Raw genomic sequence first — 22,095 nt, 5'->3', positions numbered from 1 at the left:
CTGGTCCAATACTTTTATACTAAGAATTCTTAACCATTCTTTACTTGTTAAGGGAGAGTGACAGGATTTGGCAGGTGACTCAAAAGGCATCCCACAGTGCTGTCTGGCACTCAATTGGGAATTCAATCCCTTTTTAGGGATTCAATCCTTTCTTCTCTGTAACAAGATTTTTCTCATCTTTCCCTCCCCTGCATCAGTACAGTCACATTTACTTGCTGTACTTTGAAAGCCTAACTTCTTTTTCAGTGGTACTCCTAGTAAATACTCATTTCATTCCTCATCCCAACATGCAACACTGTGACTAAAACACTGTATGAGGCTTTTTGCTCCAATCAGAAGTTGCAATTTAAATTGCCTTATTTCCAGAATTAGTCTTCTACTGAGAAAAAGTGATTTACCTGATGAATCATACCTGTTGTTCAGACATTTTCAGGTAGAAAACTACAAATCTTTCAAGGTATGTTGTACAGAAAACATACATTAAAAGTTCCAGTATCTACCAATTTGTTCACACATGCACTATTAAATCCAAATACAGACTATACAATCAAAACAGCACTTCATTTAATGAAAGCTTATACTTGGAAAAAAGTGGACAGCATATAGTTCAATGAACACTGCTTTAGGACTATGAAGTACAAGAGGCCCTAAGTATATGACTCAACCTTCAAGGATATTTAATTATATAATACCAGGATTATCGTCAAATCCTCTGGATATTTTCCAGACAAACAATAAGACACAATAATCACATTGCTGCTGACAATTCAGAAGTGTATTCCTAAATGTGGCTGTAAAATAAATACAAATTACTACCACGTAATTCCCCCCAAAAATTGCCTCCAAGCATCTGAGAGAGTTTGGAACAACTTACCTTAAATATCTGGTTTTCAAAGATTTTCCATGACTCATTGCTTTCTGTGCAAGAGCCTAGGTAAGTTACAAATTTTGCTTGTACTATCAAAACCATTTGGAACTCTCACTCAGACTCCAATGCAATGTCAGACTAGTTCTAATTTTAGCCTATGCTGAGAATAGAAGGTATCACATGAGGCAATTCTGCAACACCCCCCGGCATTTACCATTCTTAATGTCTTCCTAGTTTGCTGAACTTGACTGGTCACCCATAGACTGCTTATAAGATCAATAAAAGTAATAGCTGTGAACAAAAACAAATTCATTATGCTTCATAATGAAAACTAAAAGTAAGCTAGCTTTGGCAATTTTTTTTACTCTTTCAGTATTTATCTGAAAGCTAACTGAGCTTCAGAAAATCCTCAGTACTGCATAATTGCTATTAATCAGTAACAGTGATTAATTAGACTTTTAAAAGTTTATTATTATTACATAACTAAGTATTTTAATCACTGATTTCGCTCACGATGAAGAATTCCCATGTAAATTGTCAAAGTCCAGGCAGAAAACTAATCTTTATCATGGTATGCAGAGGGGTTATTGCTCACCACTCCCTTTTACATGCTTCCAATCATAATACATTTTTAACATTCTATTTCCTCAAAGAGACATTAGAGAAGTTAAAAGCAGAACAACTGTTCCAGTATATAAGTATTAGAATTTACATGACAGACTATTTATACCATTTTAACTCTGTTATTATTTTTGATGTTTAATATCTTTTTATTCACTCAGATGGAAAGGGAGAGGCAGCAACCATCATAAAATCACTGGGCATAAGTCACAAAACAGACTTGTTCTAACCTAGGTTGCACTATAAGGGTATAAAATATGGACACAAAACTTAGAAATAGCGCTCATTTGGTCACAGTAGCAGAAAACGTTTTCATTTATTATCAGCCTGACTTCAATTCTATCATTACCAAACAAAACTTCATAATGGAAAGTAAACAACAGTAATAATAAAAACGAAAAAACTAAAATAGAAAGACCAATTCCTATTTTAAAAAGCTGGTAACTGCTTTAGCAGTAAATTTTTTTATTATTTTTATTTTATTTTTTTGTTTGTTTGTTTATAAATGAAGGAGAAAGTCATGCCTCTTTGGTATAGGAATTGCTTCTTTCAGTTTCGGTAGAGGTTCAATACCCCCACTATTTTAAATTAATTATTTAATTAATTTTTAAAATATAAATACAAGTTCTTCCCCCTTGAAAAAGGCAAATAATCAGACTTGGCCAAAATAAATTTTACCTTTCCTTTTAACTTTGAGTCTTAAAGAAATTTCAGGCTTCCTCTGTAAGCAAAATTCATCTCTTTAATATTTCAAAATCACTTTTCTGCATGGCTGTAAGACTAAAGCAAAACACTATTCAGACTAAGCCCTTACCACATAAACATACTTGTAGGAGAGTAGGCATTAGGCTGTGCTCTATTAGTAGTCTCAAGTGCAGTACATTCTTTAAAATAAATAGAAGATGGATATACAGGATTTCCTGCATGAAATTCATGAATAAAAACAGTATTACTACGATTACTTGTGCCTTTAAGAAAATTTATTAGGAATAAATAAATCTGGTTAAAATGAAATAGGTGATATGCACAACGTATTAGCCAAAGTTTTCAATAACTGACTTACACAAAGGCATCACAACAGAACTACAAATAGCACCTTACATGTACACTCCCCACCTACATTACCACCTTTCCTCTTGCTCAGTCTCAGCATCAAGGATAGCAGAGATTCTACCTCGGTAATTTACGTCTTGCACCTTCACAGTTAAACACATCAGGCTACTTTGGTTTACATTAGTGGTGAATATCCCTGTAAAGACAGTTATTGATATATCTAAAGAAAGGAGAAGATGTCCAATTTGCAAATTAAATTTTAAGGTCATACAACTGTTTTTTCTTGTGTCTGTTTCCAGCTTATGTTTCTAGAAGGCATTTATACCCATTTTCTTTGTAACTCCTGCCAAATAACCACCACAGTCCTCATCATCTCTTAAGTTTGCCTTAAAGCACAACAATTATCATCCATTCTGACGGCATTAACTGGAACCTCTTCATTCTTTGCTTTATATCAGTTATTCCACACAATATTTTTATTAAATATTAATTCTTAGTTGTATCGGATTAACCTGCCCAGTTCTGGTAACTGAACATGAATAATATAAGATGGTGCAAAATTCTAGAGCACATTCTGTTTGCTGTCAGACTTATTTAATGTCACAATAACTAATGAGATCCTCCTTTTCTACAAATAGATGCTTTCTATAAGAAACAAAAATAGTGGAATTTAAGGAGAGTAGCTACTTCCAGCCTATAAAAATACAGTATATTCTAGAGAGTTTCAAGGCCCTGATAGTTATCAGCAAATGTTATCAGTATGTATTTGAACAAATACGTCCTCTCCCTTTATGCTTTATTTGATAAAGCACCTGTGCAAGTAATACCAGGAAAAAGTAGAAGGCTTGAGAGTTTAACTGTTAAACAACAAAAAGCTCTCTGGACATCTTACAGCAGAAGCATAATAGGCATTTTATTTGCATTTAATTTTGCATAATTTCTTTTGGGAATTTTGATATTGTCTGTTAAGATAAATTTATGTTTCCAACAAAGAAGAACTGTATGTTTTTACCTTCAAAATGAGTTAATCTGATTAAAAATACTACAGATGGAGATCAGTGATTCATTTACACCAGTCTTACAATCATATGTATTACAGAAGGCAAAATAAAGATGATCCATCACCATATTCAGAAGTTGTGCCACGACAGCCTGCTGTAGAAGAAATTACAGCACTACTAATTAAAAGTAACAATTAATTGATAGACTGATATCAGCTGATGAGAACTTTTAACCACATAAAATTATTATATAACATGATTAGCAAAGGGCATGTGCTAGCAAAGCCAGCTTTTGTAGTTATTCAGTCTAACACAGTTTAAAGGCATATTCTAGCCATGATTTCCTTTACTTAAGGTCTAGCAGCATTGAAGCAGGGTTCTCCAAATAAGATTTCCAGAGGTTAGAAAAACGGGCCATTGTAGCTCCATCAATAATGCGGTGATCAGCTGACCAGCTCACATTCATTACCTGTGCTTTAAATACTTCACCTTTTCCATTAAATCGAGGAAGAACCTAAAAACCAGTGGAAGGAGTAAAATAAAAATAGAAATATTTAATATTTTCTTTACCAAAACTGCATTGTTATTGTTACTCTAAATTCAAATATTTTCCTAAATTAGACAGTAGTAATGTCATTCAGAAATGAAAGAGCTTCCCATTATTGTTCCTGTGAACATACATAATAAACAGCAATATCCAGTTTCCACCATCCCGGATATACTGACGTACTGAAAACTTTCACTGACCCAGCAGCCTTCTCCTGAACAACGACTTGCACTTTTAGTGCACAAAATAACAATTTTCTTAGAGCACTCATGAAATGAGGCTCATAGGAAGAATATGTAAAAAGTATTTTTAATTGATATTAATGTCATATCCAGAATTGATCTCAAACATCTGCATTAAATAGTTAAATATGAAAATTCAGAAAATAAGAAACTGCCATGACCACAGAGTCCTGTATAGATTCAGCCATCTGGCTCATAAAGTTAAATACTGTTAAAATACTTTAAGTCTCAAGTTTTCTCATTAACCAGAGTAAGACTGCTATTGCCACTTTGCAGAAACATAAAATATATATATATGTTTATGTTGTTTGCTAATAACTAGAAGATTAAATACAAATCTGAGAGAATGTTAGAGAATTCTAGAGAAAAAGCTGAAACTTTAGCATAAAAGACTGATGCCTCTGCTTAGCCATCTAAGAATACCACAACACTTTAATCACAATCTAGGCGCTCATATAACAGAAAGAAGTCTTGTTTACATTAAAAACAAGCAAACATATAAGAACATTTTCACTGAAGACAACCTTAGTTCACTAGAGTTAAACACTCACATTATTGAGATAAAGTCAGCATACCTGTATCTTTCCAAGTGCTCCAATAGCAACTTCAGGAGGTAGAATCACTGCTTTGGCATAAGTACCACCAATCTAAAAATGAAATGCCATGGATAGGAGTTAACAAATAATAGTATCACTTATTTGAAAAGCTTCTAGCAGGAATTATTACTCATTTTGTTCTTTGCATATTAAACTTCTATTAAGGTGTTCACTTCAGATGCAGTTTTCAGCTGCAAGTTCTCATTTTTCTTGTACTTACTGAGCCAATATTTGAAAGGGTGAACGTTCCCCCAGTGAGGTCATTTGTTCCCAGCTGGCCAGCAGAGCCCAAGGCTTGTAGGCGATTTAATTCAGAAGCAATCTCAAAGATACTACTGACTTGAACATTTTTCACATTTGGGACAATTAATCCTTGTTCTGTGTCCATAGCGACCCCAATGTTGTGTGAAGCCTAAAATAAGTTTCATTAAGCAGACATTAACAAAGCAGTCAACGCAACATGCATTCTTGCTAGGAGAACGTAAGGATTCATCTCAGTGAGTCTGATAGAACAGCACAAAAAGAAGTTTTACTAACTATATGTAAATACACACACACATATATATACACATCATTTAAGAAAATAGACACTTCTTCCCAGAAGTATCTGGCCAGCACCTTGTGCAAAAATGAATTTTATCAAAACTGAGCTTAAAATATGATTTAAATACATAATAGCTGAGAGTCCCAACAGCAGAATTACTGTGCCATTACTAAAAATTACTATCTTTGGATTTTATATGTTATCATTACAATTGCTTGGTCTATCTTCAGGTGGAATCCAGGAAATCACTATAATAATATGCATTTTTGAGAACAAGCTGAAATGAAAAAATGACTTTAATTAAACAAACAACTGAAATAAGATCTATATTGAATCAAATCTTATCTTAGACAGAATCTGGATACTTAAATAATTTTCCACCACATCACTACAATTTTTATATGTGTTTTTATAATTGGCTCAGACATTCTGAAAAGCCCTTATTAAATGTTAGTTTGAGTTTTCTGCTCAAAACTTTTATCAGTAGTTCACAAACCTTGTAAGTGACGTTCTGACAGCTTTCATCCAAAGAAGCATTAAGAATGGGATACTGCAATAATCCCAGAGACGCTGCCTGTTAAACATAAACAAATAGACTTTTTATACTTGGTAACTCAGAGAAATGCATAGAAAGCAAAGAACACTGGGAGGCAAATGGGGCTAATAACCTAGATTTCCTCAATGCAATCAAATGTAGCTTCAACTCAACAAGCAATGTGCTCCTTGCTTGTTGCTATTCTGTTATAAAAAGCAAACGTGTGAGGGAAACTGTTGATCACAGCCTGAACCTCCGATTAACCATCTGAGGCAAGCGATGAGTCAGCTTGGCTCCACCTCTCCTAGATCCCATTTAAGGGCTGACTACCACTAAGGTAGCATCTCTTTCTGGAGATTGTTTCTTTGTGGAGCTCTTGTGGAGAGCCCCCATCTTGACTGAAGGCCTCAGAGTTGGTGAGTCTTTTCTTTAGATACCCTCTGGCTATCTATTTCCAACTGTACAATAATTATACTTGTATTATTCCAACTGTATGCATGTGCCTGACAGACATATAAAAAGCAATAATCAACTTCTCAAGTTATTTGCTGTTCCACAATTAGATTTAAATGGCCCAAGAAAAAAAGTTAGGATATTCCACAGCAATTTCATTCTAACCTCTCCATTTAGATGGTTATTTCAGGGAACAGTAATTCCCCCCAAAAGAGTGAGCAAAGTACTTACACTTCAGCTAAAATAGCATTATCAGAAATTTTAGACTAAGCTTTGCATTCAGTGCTGACAGCAACTGGAAACAAAACCATGACAAATACGTGAGTACAAGTGTTTGAACAAGAAAAGATGCATGTTCAATTCACCTGAATAAAATATTCATTCATCCCAGGATTCACTACCAACAGCAACAATACACAGCGTTTAAAATATGAGATAAATTTTAATGAAGGTTACCAAAACTACCAATTGTTTCCAAAATATGTTTTGTTTAAATTACGCACTCAGTGATGCTTAATCACTTACTGTGTCATGCTGTGTCTGCTCTTGCTGTCTCCATTAACGTTTCCAGAAATTTCCATATTATCTAACCTAACAGTAAATTGATAAATGGTGCATTAAACAAGAAAGGTCGATACTTTTCTTGTGATCTGTGATTTTTATTTTTTTAGATGATAGAGTGTGCTCCGAACTTAAAACAATGACCTGTCACAAGATTTTGGTAAAATCTGCATTAATACTTCATACAGTGTTCTGCTGCATTTCTTACCTTTATGAAGAAAGGCATAAAGGAAAGCTTAATTCCACGACCTTGTGCTAAAGGTTTCAGCTCTTCTCGCAACTGAACAAGGTGAGTCAAGTCAATCTCATCACAGTAACCAAAGTGAGGGATCTTTAAGGCAGCGGTCATAGTCTTTACCATTGCCTTGTGAAAACCTGGAAAATATTCACTGACTTCTTAGATGACCAAAATTGACTCCTTGGAACTGAGAGTGAAATTCCAATTACTGAAAATTAAAATCTTTTTCCTCTTTAGATGAGATTTTTCTTATCTCTGTGTCTTTTATTATTTCTCTGAAAGAAATCTTTGCTATTAATAACATAATGACTCAAACTGTAACAAATTCACAAGTGTTCCTAAATTTCAACCTGTTTCAGAATACGTTTGAAGAAACAGGTTCAAAAATGAGCAAGTGCAACTCGCAACTGAACTCCACCCAACCAAAATACTAGCAATTATATCACAAAATAATAACTTGATGCAACATCTTCTTGCAGAGAGCATGTTTTCCTGTTTCTCACATAAAACAAATTGAAACACTCCCATCAAAAGGAGCCAAACGTTCACTGAGTTACATTCACCAGTAATTTACTGCGAACATTTTCTCAAGATTTTATATTTGATGATTTACCTGTTACAGGTTCAGTTTTATCTTTTCCTGAAAACATGATGGGTCTGGAAATAGGCATTGGAATTTTGCGTGCTTTGTCCTTTGGAGCAGTTGGCACTGTCTCTGATTTTGACAACGGTGGAACAATTTCAGCCTTTGGTGATGGCGGTAGGATGGCTCCCGTTTGTTTGGCCAAAAAATTGAGAATGTCTTCCTTAAGGATTCTGTTATCTTTCCCTGTTCCAATAACTTCACTCAATTTAATCTGAAAAGTATGTAACAAACTATGACACTTTCTTTACAGCAATATATTTACAGCAATATATGTATTCCTATACTATGAAATATAGTTAACAGTTATTGACCCAGCATATCTGCCATTTTATTTCCCTTTTTGTGACCAACACTCCTGGCTCCTGATCTGGTCCAGGTGATTAGAACAAATACTGAATAACTGTACACTATACTGATAAATAAAAAAACTGTGCTACACTAATTACAAAATTTGATTAAATGATAATGCTTTAATTGTAACTACAGCTTAGTAGCATCCTCATCCTGTCCAGGATCTCTAAAGAACCCGTCTGTCTCTGTAGCAACAGCTGACACTTTCTGTGATGTATGCAACATTGTTTGAATCACCTAAAAGGCCCATAATGAGTTTTAATTGCATACTTTAAGGAGGAACAGTGAATACTACTTACCTCATTTTTACAGGATCAGTAGTTAAGTATTAATTTGAAAAGAGCTATTTATCACTTAAGTTTCTCTATTTGTTGTTTTATTTTTTTCAAAAAAAAATAATAAGCAACATAAGCTTTTAAAAAAATATGGAATATTCATAGATTAACACAGAAAAAGAATTAGAAAAGTCCTCAAGGGACCATATAGCCCATTGTTTGCTCTTAAGTTTGGAGAACAGAGCAAGGTAGACAGAGCTGAGATTCAGGTTTTTCCCTACTTCCTTCTCTGCCCCATGGATCCATTCCAATACTTCCACTTTTTTCAGAAACCACCATCCTAAAGCAATATAGCTGCATTTTAAGCCCACTAATTCTTTTCTTATTCACCACTATCATCAGAAAGCACAACTATCTCCATCTCTACAATGGTGTTTACATATTTGAGAAGGCATCCCTCACTAGGATATCCCCTAATGCATATCCTCAGTCAGTCAAACTGGTATATAAAAGAGGGATAAAATGTGACAAGATGTAATTCAGCAAACTTACGTTGTTTTCCATAGCAAGACGACGAACTGCAGGTGTTGCTAATGTTTTGTGACCTTTTATCTCTTGGTGTGTGTGTTCTTCATGAGACATAGCTGGTGTTTCAACAACATCTTCTTCTGGAGCAACACCTGCAAGCAAGAAGAAAAAAAATAATTTTATTGGATTATAAGTATTTGTTAAATTTCAGAATTTGCTTTCAGCCCTCAGAATACTTCATATTAATTATGAATAATTAATTATGAATTAATAATAGTTAAATATAGGCCTCTCAGAGGAAAGGCTGCACACAAGTCAGCATCAAGCCTTTCTGGAAAAGGTATCTATCCCAGGGCTCTGTTAAGAGGAGTGTTGCCAGCAGGCTGAGGACGGTGATCTTTCCCCTCTACTCAGCACTAGTGGGGTCACATCTTGAGTACTGTGTCCAGCTCCAGCCTCCCCAGGACAAGAGAGAGATGGAGCTAATGGAGGGAGTCCAGCTAAGGGCCAGCAACAATAATCAAGGGACTGCGGCATCACTCCTATGAAAAAAGGCTGATAGAGCTGGGACTGTTTAGCCTAGAAAAAGATGGCTCTTCTGATGAGATAGGTGGATCTCATCAATGTATATAAATATTTGAAGAAAGAGTGTAAAGAAGACAAAGTAAAGCTCTTTCAGCAACATCCCGTGTCAGGATGAAACACCTCCTGGGCACAAAATGAAACACAGGAACTTTTGTCAAGGCAGGAGGGTAAAACATTTTCACTGTGAGGGTGACTGAGCACTGGGGCATGCTACCTAATGTGGCTGCAGAATCCCCAGCCTTTGAGACATCCAGACGTCATGTGAACATGGTTCTGGGCAATGTGTTCTAGCTGACAAACACAAAATATGCAAGAGAAAAACTGCTTACAATACCTTTTGAAGCGTCAATTTCAATGTCCACAAGTGGCTTTCCAACATAAGCTATTTCATCTAAATTGTAATGGAGTTTTCTAATGATGCCATCATAACGGCTAGTAATAGTAACAGAAGCTTTATCGCTTTGCACTTCACAGATGCTATCAAACTGAGAAACACTATCACCTTCCTTTATATACCTAAGAGAAAACACACATACTAGTATAAAACAATCTAATAGTAAAAACCTATGCTGTGTATTCTTTTAGATTAAGTTCAGTTATGGACACCCTCACAATACAAAATGCATTCTGGATAAAGTGACAGATTATATAGTGGATACATTTGCTATATACCTTCTGCGGAGATGGGGAACAGGATAAAACCATTTGGATTTTCTGGAGTTGACATTTCTTCTAATGTTCTAAAACTCAGCCCTGATCTCCTCTAAAAGCAGTAATCACTGACAGACAGCTTACACACAGAAGCAGTTAGGGCATCCCATTTCCTCTACCTTTTCTATTTCCAAGTATAACAGATTACAAATAGACAAAATGTAAAGGTGACTACACACAAAGGTTCAAAATGTAGGAATCAAAACTTAAAAGACTTCAGTAGTAGCCCAGAAAACATACACTGTGAAATAATTATTGATACTTGATAACTACAGGTAGTACACAAACTACTTGCTGATTTCTTAATGTATTTCTAAGAAAGCTGAGCTTACCATTCTTTTACAGTCACCTCTGTAATACCCTCTCCAATATCAGAAAGCTTAAACTGGACAATTTGGCCACATGACACTTAAAAAAAAAAAAAAGGAAAATCAGTTTGCTTAATATCAAGTGTAAGACATCAGACAGAATAATCTGAATACAGTAAAAACAGTTAAATGCCATTTATATACAAGCCCCTAACACAACATTCATAAAAGAGCAAATTACAATCAATTATTTTATTATGAAAAGGATTACCAGCAGATGTTCTGAATAATCGCTGCTGATGACTAAAGTTGAAGGCAGATTTGTCAAACACGCACGCATATTTTGATTTGATAAAGCGAAGGCTGCTGCACGATCTAACGTGGTGAACACAAACCTGGGGGAAAAGCTTCAAGTATTAAAACATTAGGCTGGGAAGACAGAGCTCACTTAACATTAATGAAGTAACAGCAGTTACCAGAACATGTAATTTCTATGGAGAACTTCATAGGAAAATACAATCATAATGAATACATACTGAATATAAAATAACCATTAAATGAGCATAAATTTTGCCACGTCTTTAACTTCTTTTACTAACACAACACACAGGGAGATTAAAGCCACAATAACATAAGAAATCAACAAAAATCATGGCAAGATCTGATAAGAGATTCATAATTGCTGTAGTTTCTCCAAACAAGTAGTTCAGCCAAGACACACACACAGAAAGCAGAGATAATATCAACTACATCAGACATCTGAAATACTCTCATGCAGTGTGTGTGAATGCTGGAAAGGTCCTGTAGACTGCAGGAAAAATCAGCGTGTTTTTCTTTGCCAGTTCTTATTCCAATCAAAAGCTGATCAGAAGTAAATATGGGAAAGGAAATTCGTAACAGAGGGCACAGATAATTACCCTTTTCATTCCGTTAATATATAGGAGATAAGCATCTTTAAGTAACTTCAATTGCATTTATATTCATCCAGAAATCAACTTAACAGGTCATGAGAATTTTCCAAAAGATTCTTCATACAAAGCTGTATGCTTCCAAACATCATGTAATCAGTCGTGATCATTGTCAAAACAAAGGCAGTAGCACTTGCATTGACATAAACAAGCATTTTATCATTCATCCCATCAGAAGTTAGTTCACACCCTCTCTCTTATTTAGTAATATTTCTTAAATCTCACTTAATTCTGGTGTTACAGTGCCTTGGGTGATGTCAAGTTAATAAAAATAATAAATGATCTATAAAAACTATCTCTAATTAATTTAGAGATAAAAAATAAATAAAAAATAACAGGTGCTACAATGTACCTCCAGTAGCTCAAAACTGTAAAATTTAGAAATTATCTTCTCAGATGAGCCAGAAAACAGGACACCTGTATGGGAAAGTTCATTTTAACTTATTTTTTTTAATATCCTTTCAAAGAACTTCAGAGAACACGAAACTACCTGAATCCCCTCCCACTCACCCCCCACTGTTGAACTATCTGATTAGGTAATATACTTTTAATGTGCAGATTACCCTGAAAGATGTACAATTCTGAATTGACTATGTACATGTTTTCTGTATTATTCCATCTAGCACTGATAGTTAAATTTAATATCACCTTTCTTTTAGGAACAAATATTTACACAAAACAATCTCTAATAAAGGACGCAGCAAAGTCACACTGAGTTACTTTGCATCTGCCTGCTACTAAGATCACATCCTCTGATCTGGAGCAAATATTCTTCTAATTCTTGCCCACTTAGTTCATCCAGAGCTGTGTCTTTGGGATAAAGTCTATTGCGCTTTTCTTAATCGTTTACCCTAAAGCTGACTGTTGGCCTCAGCACAAAGTGTTGTTACATAGTATACAGGTGATGGATTACCTGACAGAGAGCCCACCCCAAACTGTAGTAGTTCAGTGATATTTAGATCTGTGACTCTGCCTATTTTGAATGCTGAATTACAATGTCAAAATCATGGTAAAACATTCTGCTGCCTTTCTGCTTAGAAGTATACGTGTGTTAAAGCCTTTTTGTTTGTAGGCTTCTTGTCAGTGTTACATTTTATAATGGCACAGAGCTTAACAGTTAGAATTGGTAACTGTGGTAACACACGTCTATTTCGTTGCAGATCTTTTTAGAATAAGCAGCTTGCTTGAGAGATTTTATTATATAAAATGAATAAAAGTTGAGTGAAATGCATGGAAGCTGTCAGATCATCACTGGGCTGAAGCCACCAGGATAAGGTTCAATAAAACCAAGTGCCGGCTCCAACACTTCAGCCAAAGCAATGCCAGCCAACATTACAGGTTGTGGGGTGGAGTGGGTGGAATACCGTGTAGAAGAACAGATCTGGGGATACTGGTCAATGCTTGGCTAAACACGAGCCAGCAGTGTGCCCAGGTAGCCAAGGCAGCCAACATCATCCTGGCTTGTATCAGAAATAATGGTGCTAGCAGGAGCGGAGAGGTAACTGTACCTCTGTACTCAGCGCTGGTGAGGCTGCACCTCAAGTACCATGTTTAGTTTTTGCGCTCCTCACTACAACAAAGACATTGATGCCCTGAGGCATGTCCAGAGAAGGGCAACAAAGCTGGTGAGGGGTCTGGAGTGTAAGAAGTGACTGAGGGATCTGGGATTGTTTAGTCTGGATAGGAGGCTCAGGAGAGACTTTATCACTCTCTATAACTACCTGAAGGGAGGTTGTAGTGAGCTGGGGGTTGGCCTCTTCTCCCACATAACTAGCAATAGGACTAGACAGAATGGCCTCAAGTTGAGGTTGGCCTTTTATTGAGAGACATGATTTAGCGAGAATTATCTGTGATAGGTGGATGGTTGGACTAGATGATCTCTCAGGTCTTTTCCAACCCTGGTGATTCTATGATTCTATGGCACTTAGCCATACTTCAGCCATAGTGTACATTGTGCTCAGAGGCAATGATTCCACACTGAAGACACTCTTCACTCACAGAACTATTTCAACTCACTCTCCATATTGAGTTGTTTACTTGCATTGGATTTGTTCTGCATAATACTCTCTACTTCCAACAATATAGTTACCTATGTGCTAAATGGACGTTCTCCTCTCCTTAATAACAGCACCATGCTGCACTCTCCAGATTACTGATCTCACCATTTAACACAAGAACCACAGGCTCCTTTCTTCCTCATCACAATGTAACACCTCCATGGACAACCGCACAGCCCATCCTCCCTCCCATCACCAGCCAAAGGGTTTGGGAGAACACTGAGAAAATTAAAACATAATACTTCAGAATTGCGATAACCACCTGATTTCTTGTATGTTAACGCTGCTTCACAGTAGATGGTCACAAGAACTAGTGCTCAACAAGAACCACTGTGTGCTGCTGGAAATGCTACTGTAAATGACCAACTCCAAAGTACATTGTACAGTATCCACACAGATAACACTGTCATCTCACCACAATGTCCCTCTGAATGCAAGAGCAGATGGTTTGGCTAAGAAAAAAAACAAACACTAAGAAGCAGCTTGTATTTTCAAACTCTTTGATTAGTAAAGCAAGTTACTCACAGCCTAAAATCCAGTAATTACAGTCTTCATGATGGCATACGTTCAAGAGATCATAAGCATCCAAAAGAGCAACCAGTGGACTCACCTACTGAAGCACAGTGAGGCACCTGCACCATTTAATTTACAAGTACGTGGGTTGCTGGGATCTGGGGAAACATCAGCTTCCCCTTCAACACAAGGATCCCTCGCTACACCAAGGGACTGATGGCACAGCCACAAGGCAGCGCATTCAGACAGTGCCATAGTCGGACGAGCAGTAGGTAACACAAGAGAAGGATGGCACAGCCGTGTCACGGAGGCACAGGTTCCCCGCTCCCCTTACCAGGCGCCCCGCGGTCCGGCAGCTGCTCCTCAAAGCGGTCACGGCCGCCATGTTCCTGCAGGAAGAGGCAGCCCCACGCCCCGCACACCTCCCACCCGGCAGCCAACCCGCGCGCGGCCACGCGGGCCGCAGCCAACCAGCCGGGCTGGGGGTGGCCGTGGGGCCCCGCTGTGTGTGTGCGGGACAGCGCGGGCGGCGTGACGGATACCGCCCGCAGGCGGCCCCGCGGCACAGCTCTGCTCCGGGACGGGCAGCTCCGGCCCCTCCCGCGGCTCCGGGGCGGTGGGACCCGGCGGCGCCTCGCTGTGCGGTGCCGCCCCCAGCGCGCTGCGGGCGGGAGGCTCCGCTCTGCGCCTGCTCCGCCGCCACCCGGCACAGGCACCGCGCTTCGCTTCGCTTTGCTTCCCGAGTACGGTGCTCCGCCGAGCTCTCGCTGTCCTCCGGGCCCGGCCCGGATCGCATCTGTACGGCGGGGAGCTCCGCGAGAGACGGCTCCGCTGGGTGCCAGCCATGGACGGGGACAGGGTGGAGATAGACGGCGGCATCATGGAGGGGGTGAGCAGCGCTGGGCTCGGGCGGGTTGTGCCGTGCCGTTCCCTGCACCTGACGAGCGTCGTTCCTTGCAGGGCGGGCAGATCCTGCGAGTGTCCACGGCGCTGAGCTGCCTGCTGGGCCTGCCGCTCAGGGTGCGCCGCATCCGCGCCGGGAGGAGCCAGCCCGGCCTCAGGTAACGGCCCTGCCGAGCCCCGGCTTCCGAAGACAGAAATCGTGCATTTCCGATGTTCTGAGAGGGCTTTTTCAGTCGCAAAACGCTGCCCGTGGCTCACCTCCTTGGAAAGACGAGAGCGGAGCCGTCCGCACTCAGCCCCTGCGCCTGCGTTCCCTGTGCCCGCAGCGCATCCGCCTCTCCCCGGCGCCGCTGTGCCAGGAGAACGGAACGCCCTTGGGCCACACCCGTCGCACCTGAGAAATACTCAGTGCCAAACAGCCGCATGATGTGAGGCAATGTATAGTTAATATCATATATTGCCTCCCTGAGGCATTACTCACAGAGATACCGTGTTAAAAACCGTTTCAGTGCTACCTGTACGTCCCGAAGCAGTTGTTTAGTTGTTTAGCTGAGCTGTCAGTTAGTAATGTGCTTTACAGCCTGCAGCCTGGAGAAAGTTGGAAGCTACTGAACAAAATGATACCACACAGCCTTAGTGGCATCTTCAGCACGTCATGAAATAGTGAGAAATACTGTAGGAACCAGACTGAATTTCCGATCCTTGTTTGAAGTCTGCGATTTCACTTATTAGTTGATGTTTAGTGTTTTGTGTTGTTGTTTTTAATGTAAGCATCACTGTGTATTCTGCTTGTACGCATCTTAACTTAGTATTTGTGATGTTAAGGCCTCAGCATCTGTCTGGACTGGAGATTGTTCGAGATTTATGTGATGGGAACCTGGAGGGCGGAGAAATTGGCTCAACAGAAATAACTTTCACTCCTGGGAAGATCAAAGGTGGAACCCACGTAGCAGATACCAAAACAGCAGGGTATGTCTTTGAACATGGATAATGACTGGCAAGTAACTGCTCTTAACTGCTCTTGGTGACATTAAATTCATGACAGATTAGGTTTTGGTAACTTTAAAAATCTCACAAAAGAGGTGAATAAAAGAACATTAATACATGGCTGATGAGCCGTAATCTTTGCTACCTGATATGTTTGACCAAAAGACCAGTAATGTAAGCAGGGTGTGTATTAATAAAGTACATACAAGTGGAAGTTAACATGATAAGTAAGTTGAAAACTTGATTAATGTTAACTAAAAGCCACATGCCCATGCATTTAAAAATGTATCTTATTTTCTTTTATTTGTACTTTAACTGTTGAGTCAGTGCATCAAATTAGATCAGTATCTTAGAAACTGCAAATATGAAATTGTAAAACCATTACATACCTGGTGTTGAGCAAATGCATTGATATTAAATGATTGATTATACAATAACATGTTGAATTGATCCTCTTTATCTAATCAAGTCAATTTAAAGGCAGTGCTTACTCACGTGGTGGTGTAGTAGGGGATCCTGGTCATCAGGATCTGGCAATACGTTCCATCCACTGGTTTTTGTCCCTGTGTTTCTTCTGTATTTCTGTGTTGGATCATTTGTTCTTCAAACCTGTTGCAAAAATGAGTGGGATAGGTTCAGCTAGGGAAGAAGACTGGTGTGAACTTGGTAGCACAAGCTAAGTGAGACACGTTGATTTTGCTGAACAAATTTAGTTTTGGAAAATATATTGGAAGGGGTTTTTTTAATTATGTAATGTAGAGGATTCAGTTATGAAGCAGTCACACACTTCAGAGCATATTTTCTATGGCCCTGCATTCTCTTGTGTGAGATGTTGACCAGCTTCTAGGAAATTTTGTAGGTTTTTATATACTTTATAACAAAATAATTATTACAATGTTAAAATTGCTGTTTAAACCTTCCTGTTTTACTGTCTGCAGTCTAGCCCTACAATTTTCACAGTACTGTCAGTATATTAAGTAAGCTACATTACTTTTATTTTAAAGATAAAATTATTGTAAAGCAAAAACTTTTATATGTAGGGTTGCTAGGGATCTGAAGTTTTAGTTTAGCAAATGTTAAACAATATGCTTACTTTATAGATAATGTTAAAAATCAAGTAAATAAATGCTCTGGGAAGTCATTTATTTGCCTTTGACGTGTAGTGATTGTACATGGATTATGACTATGTGACATCTGAGTATCTTATAATTCCTTGTAGGAGTGTGTGTCTGCTAATGCAGGTAGCAATGCCCTGTGTGCTGTTTGCTGCCTCCCCATCAGAACTGCATTTTAAAGGTGGGACAAATGCTGAGATGGCTCCTCAGATCGACTACACAGTCATGGTAGGGAAAAATTCCTTTGGCTTGGTGTATCTTATGTGTGTGTATGCAGTGTAACTGTTGTACTTCTGCTCCTCTTACCGCAACATGTAATTGCACAATAGGCATGAGAATATTGACCTATTTATGTATTGGATGTAGAGAGCAACCAGTGTATAATGGAATTCCCTGAAACGACAATTTTTGTTTTTGCTGTTAGTTACTATATGTGAATTGTTAGGAATTTCTCTTTCTTTTTCCATAAGAGAATCCTTTAACCCAAACTATTATTCTGAATAAAGTACAAGGAACTTCAAATAAGCTGCATGGAGGAGATTGCCTTTGTATTATTATTTTTTAATAACATAATCCAAATGTTTGTTTTGAACTTTTTTGATTGTTTATTTACTAAGGGGAAATACAGTAATGTGTAAGAGATTCACTCTATGTTTTTATATTTGCTTGTTTTTCAGGTTTTCAAGCCAATAGTTGAAAAATTTAATTTTACATTTAACTGTGACATAAAAAAGAGGTGAGTTACTGGGTCATGAGACAGAAACAGGCCTTACTAAAGCAGTGTGTGAACTTGGAGGCATGCACGGTGCCCTGAATCCACCTGTGGGATGAATTTATAATTCATTAACTAAAGCACATTAGCTGCCCCTTTGTGGACCATCACTGTATGATGAATGTGATGCAGCTCTTTCTTGTCTTTTTTTTTCATTGCTGAGATTTCAGTTACTGTTATAATGCTTCCTGTGAATTACCCCTCAAAATGCATGCTGAATTTATCTAGCTTTTTCTGAGGTGCTAGTTACATTACTCTTTGGCAGTTAATAAGTTGCATGCTATGAGATAATGCTATTAAAGAATAAACTTGTCTTATAAACATTTCTAAGCCACACCAACAAAATTCATATATATGGGAGCAAAGTAAATAAAAATTTATCATAAAATTTATGAGGACACTCCCAGCTATTTTCTTAGTTTCCTTGTGATCTTTGCAGTTAATTATATTTGATTCATGTTTGTACGCAGGGGCTACTATCCTCAGGGAGGTGGTGAAGTTGTAGTGCAGATGTCACCAGTCAAAGAGTTAAGTCCAATAGACTTAACAGAACGTGGCACCGTGACAAAGATATATGGAAGAGCATTTGTTGCTGGAGCACTGCCTATAAAAGTGAGTGCTGATAATAGCCTCAGTAGTATTCAACTTCATAAACCTATATAAAATTGCATGAAATGTACCTTGCATACTTGCACTGTTCCTGTATTCTGCAGTCTTCCACATGCAAGCCAAGTAGTTGTATTAAAGGGATTTGGTTAATCGGGCAGTAATAAAGAATTTTGGACGTTCTAAGATGCACTTATTGCTTAGGAATGCAGTAGCAGCTAAAATGGGATATGATAATAGTATAAGTGACTTTCTTCATATAACTATTCAAAAATATTGAGTATGTATTGAAGGGCATTTTATGCCTATGCATCATTCATGTTTGTGTGGATTATCTTAAATCTGAGTCAGTGGCTTTTCATAGATTTGTGGGTAAACAGAGGTGAGATAGAATCAGTCTTTTCAACCACTGTTAACAGAATTAGACAGAACAAGTTAAGGGTGGGTTAGCCAAAGATGACAAAACAGATACATTTGATCTTTGTACCCCTTCTTTCCATTATTCCCATCCTGTCCATGTTTACAGGGAACAAGTAGTGGGATCTCCTCAGGGTTCCTTCCCACACACAGCCTCAGAAGCACAAGAGGAAGGGAGAGGAGGAGGGTGTTAATTTTTGAAGAGCTCTTGAAGAGTGGTGGTTTTGGTCTTAAAATCTCCAACCCTATTCATTGGCTACAATCTTTTTCTCCCATTGGATCACATGGATGGGATGAGCTTCATCTCCTCCCAAGTGCCTTTAAAATTATTATTTCATACAGTATCTATTACAGAGCATATACTGTACATAGTTGTTGTCAGTTTGGTGTGTTGTTGTTTGTTTATTTGTTTTTATAGCCTGTGGTCTTGAGATAATCAAGACTAAAATTAAATCTTTATTTGGCTTATGATGAAAAAGTATTGTTATAATTATATCATTTAATTAATTTATGTTTTTACCTCGTATCTTGTTAGCTGGCAAAAGACATGTCGGCAGCAGCAGTGAGATGCATCAGAAAAGAAATCAGAGACCTTTACATTAATATTCAGACTGTTCGAGAACCTGATGATCAAGCCTTTGGGACTGGAAGTGGAATAATGTAAGATGAACTCATACTTCCTGTTAATGCATGTAACTTTGCTGGTTACTTAGCTGGTTGATTAGCAAGATCTTGATTAATTATCCGATAAATAAATTGTAATTTGAGTGATTTTTTTTCTTAATACTTATTCTGCTTTTTCTGCTCAGTATTGTTGCAGAGACTTCAACAGGTTGTTTGTTAGCTGGATCATCGCTTGGCAAGAGAGGTAAGAGTGAAGTATATCTCTTTCTGAATCAAATTAATATACTATTAACAAATAGGAATCTTGAGTATAATCTGTTCAAAGATCTGATGCTTAGAGTGTTTTTTATTGTTTTGTTTCTAAGTGGATGCTGCTCTGTAACAAGGGTCAGTGAAAATGAACAGATTTTAAACTGTAAATAAAATTGTGCTCTGTACTTCTGTGCTGCTTCTGCCTAGTGACAAAAGCGGAAAATACTTTTGGACTTCGTGTACATGCCCTGTGGTTTTCCTGTGAAGGTTTTGTTCAGTGCTGAATCTGGATGTTTATCTAGATTAAAAAGAACAGATGTGCTTTTCATCTAAATGATTTGACTAAAATGCTTATCTGACTCTAACTGCGGCAACATGCTTCACACTGCTTTGGGGATATGTGCTATATATCATCATATGATGTGAGTGTTTTCAAGTAGATGTTTGAGGTGAAAGTATGGAAATAAGTTCTAAAAAGTTGATAATTTCTGTTGGTGTGTTAAGGTTGTTTTTTTCCTTGTATTTTTTACATGTTACAAATAAGCGATAGCATCCTAACTTCTTGGATTTCCATTAGGAAAAAATTCTGACAAGGTTGGCATTGAAGCAGCTGAGATACTGCTTAAGAATCTTAAACATGGTGGAGCTGTGGATGATTCTTTACAAGACCAAGTAAGGATCCTATATGTTATCACCTTCATTTGAAGTAACAAGATCATTCATGTATGTTACCTGAAAATAACATAAGTCTGAACAGTGAAAGAACAGCATATAGGTTTCAGAATTAGGTTGTATGTCCACAGACTTCTGTGGCATAGTTAGTTAATAGTCAGGTGTCTTAGAGGTTTCTGGATGCGATCACAACTTCACTAGAATTAGCATAATATATATGCTTCTTAGCAACCACAGATGCTTTGGCTTTGCACTGCATCTCTACATTTTCCCTTCCTGCAAATCTAAGTATTTACGGAAGAATGTGTTAGTAATTTGCTTCCATTTGGCATTCCAAGTATGTAGGAAGTCTTGCTGTTTGTCTTGCTTGCCTAATTTCAATTAAGAATTTCATTCCCCTTTCAGCTGATCATTTTTATGGCATTAGCGAAGGGAGTATCTAGAGTGAAAAGTGGACCAGTTACACTTCATACTCAAACTGCAATACACTTTGCAGAGCAGCTAACAAAGGTGAGTCCAAAACTTCAGGAAATTTCACCTGTCAGTTGTCATCCAGTAACTAAAAAGGGTGCAGTTGTATATATTCACTTTTTATTTAGCAGATAGTGTGAACTGAATTTCATAATGGAGGACTAACACTGATAGAATAACAGCTACAATGTTAATATAAGAGCTGCCAGTAAAAAAAACTGGGTATACCTTAGAGTTAAATGCCTTCAGAATGTTTAGATATTTCTACCACTTTAATTTTTTCAATGAAATCAGTCCAATCTATAATATGCATAAACAAACAGTAGTGTGATTAGTGGGCATCGCATATTGAAGATTTAAGCTTATGTATAACTGAGTTTGTGATTCATATTTCTAATCCTGTTTTAGGCCAAATTTACTGTGACAAAATCAGAAGAGGAAGATCCCAGTAAAGATACCTACATCATTGAATGCCAAGGAATGGGGATGATAAACTCTAACTTATAGAGTTTAAAAAGAAACAAGAAAAAAGGAAGATTCAAAAGCAAAATAAACTCAACATACCTCAGTGATGCATTGCACTATATTTCAATGGACGTATAACATATACGGGAACTGTAGAATCCTTCTGTCACATCCAATCAATTTGATTTAACTTAAGGATGATAGCAAGTTTTCCCATGCTGTGCCAAGCAAATCTATGGTGTGAGAAATGGAAACTTTTCTTTTTTACTATTATCAATAAAATGAGTACAGACAGGACAGCAAACAGAATACAGTGTATGTATTTGGGCAGCTTAGAAGCTTTAAGAATTCAGATTCACCAGAATAGAGAACAACAATTTCAGTTTTGAAAAAATACATAGATGATGTATCCTTTCCCCTTTAAAATGTGGACGTTTGATTCTTTTGAATCCTTTATGTTAGGTATATGGAATAAGGGCACTATCAAATCCATATCTCTGTTCTCAGCTATTTTGCTTAAATTGTGTATGAGGAAAGAATAAAGCAGTAGCATCATATGAAAGCCTGGTATTTATTTTTGCTGTTACCTCAGTAGGTTGTGTTTCTAGGA

The 22,095-nt window shown here is 37.6% G+C and overlaps 2 protein-coding genes across 5 annotated transcripts; one reads left to right on the top strand and one right to left on the bottom strand.

Moving 5' to 3' along the window:
* Positions 1-2,447: 2,447 nt before the first annotated feature.
* On the bottom strand, positions 2,448-14,604 carry DBT (dihydrolipoamide branched chain transacylase E2). 3 transcript variants are annotated; one of them, XM_015870160.3, is made up of 11 exons: positions 14,536-14,604; positions 10,935-11,070; positions 10,688-10,763; positions 9,979-10,160; positions 9,084-9,211; positions 7,873-8,116; positions 7,230-7,396; positions 5,969-6,046; positions 5,149-5,340; positions 4,908-4,979; positions 2,448-4,057 (listed from the first exon to the last, which is right to left on the bottom strand). In XM_015870160.3, the coding sequence occupies exons 1-11, from the start codon at positions 14,584-14,586 to the stop codon at positions 3,890-3,892; spliced, it is 1,494 nt and encodes a 497-aa protein (XP_015725646.3). In that variant the 5' UTR covers positions 14,587-14,604; the 3' UTR covers positions 2,448-3,889. The 3 variants fall into 3 exon arrangements, with proteins under 3 accessions (XP_015725646.3, XP_015725647.3, XP_085368298.1); XM_015870161.3 differs by having other exon boundaries at positions 10,935-11,058; XM_085512172.1 differs by lacking the exons at positions 9,979-10,160; positions 10,935-11,070; positions 14,536-14,604.
* Positions 14,605-14,702: 98 nt separating this feature from the next.
* On the top strand, positions 14,703-22,047 carry RTCA (RNA 3'-terminal phosphate cyclase). Of its 2 annotated transcripts, XM_015870164.3 has the most exons (11): positions 14,703-15,090; positions 15,162-15,262; positions 15,930-16,073; positions 17,311-17,434; positions 17,884-17,942; positions 18,449-18,590; positions 19,537-19,661; positions 19,811-19,869; positions 20,455-20,549; positions 20,955-21,059; positions 21,429-22,047. In XM_015870164.3, exons 1-11 carry the CDS (start codon positions 15,046-15,048, stop codon positions 21,525-21,527), a joined length of 1,098 nt encoding a protein of 365 aa, XP_015725650.1. In that variant the 5' UTR covers positions 14,703-15,045; the 3' UTR covers positions 21,528-22,047. The 2 variants fall into 2 exon arrangements, with proteins under 2 accessions (XP_015725650.1, XP_085368302.1); XM_085512176.1 differs by lacking the exon at positions 15,162-15,262.
* Positions 22,048-22,095: the final 48 nt, after the last annotated feature.

Source organism: Coturnix japonica, chromosome 11 (assembly GCF_054131305.1).
Source record: "Coturnix japonica strain WE chromosome 11, WE-NBRP24, whole genome shotgun sequence".
NCBI classification, from domain to species: Eukaryota; Metazoa; Chordata; class Aves; order Galliformes; family Phasianidae; genus Coturnix; species Coturnix japonica.
The sequence above is the reverse complement of the archived record's forward strand: the minus strand, read 5'-3'. Positions and strand labels throughout refer to the sequence as shown.

Bases quoted from the DNA above. Each gene is read 5' to 3' on its own strand.
- DBT (XM_015870160.3), bottom strand. From the start codon at position 14,586: ATGGCGGCCGTGACCGCTTTGAGGAGCAGCTGCCGGACCGCGGGGCGC. The intron at 10,161-10,687 runs GTAAGCTCAGCT...GTTTTCTCTTAG, and splicing joins GAGGTGACTGTAAAAGAATG to GTATATAAAGGAAGGTGATA. The intron at 4,058-4,907 runs GTATGCTGACTT...ACTGGTTTTTAG, and splicing joins GAGCACTTGGAAAGATACAG to GTTCTTCCTCGATTTAATGG.
- RTCA (XM_015870164.3), top strand. From the start codon at position 15,046: ATGGACGGGGACAGGGTGGAGATAGACGGCGGCATCATGGAGGGG. The intron at 17,435-17,883 runs GTAGGGAAAAAT...CTTGTTTTTCAG, and splicing joins AGATCGACTACACAGTCATG to GTTTTCAAGCCAATAGTTGA. The intron at 21,060-21,428 runs GTGAGTCCAAAA...ATCCTGTTTTAG, and splicing joins TTGCAGAGCAGCTAACAAAG to GCCAAATTTACTGTGACAAA.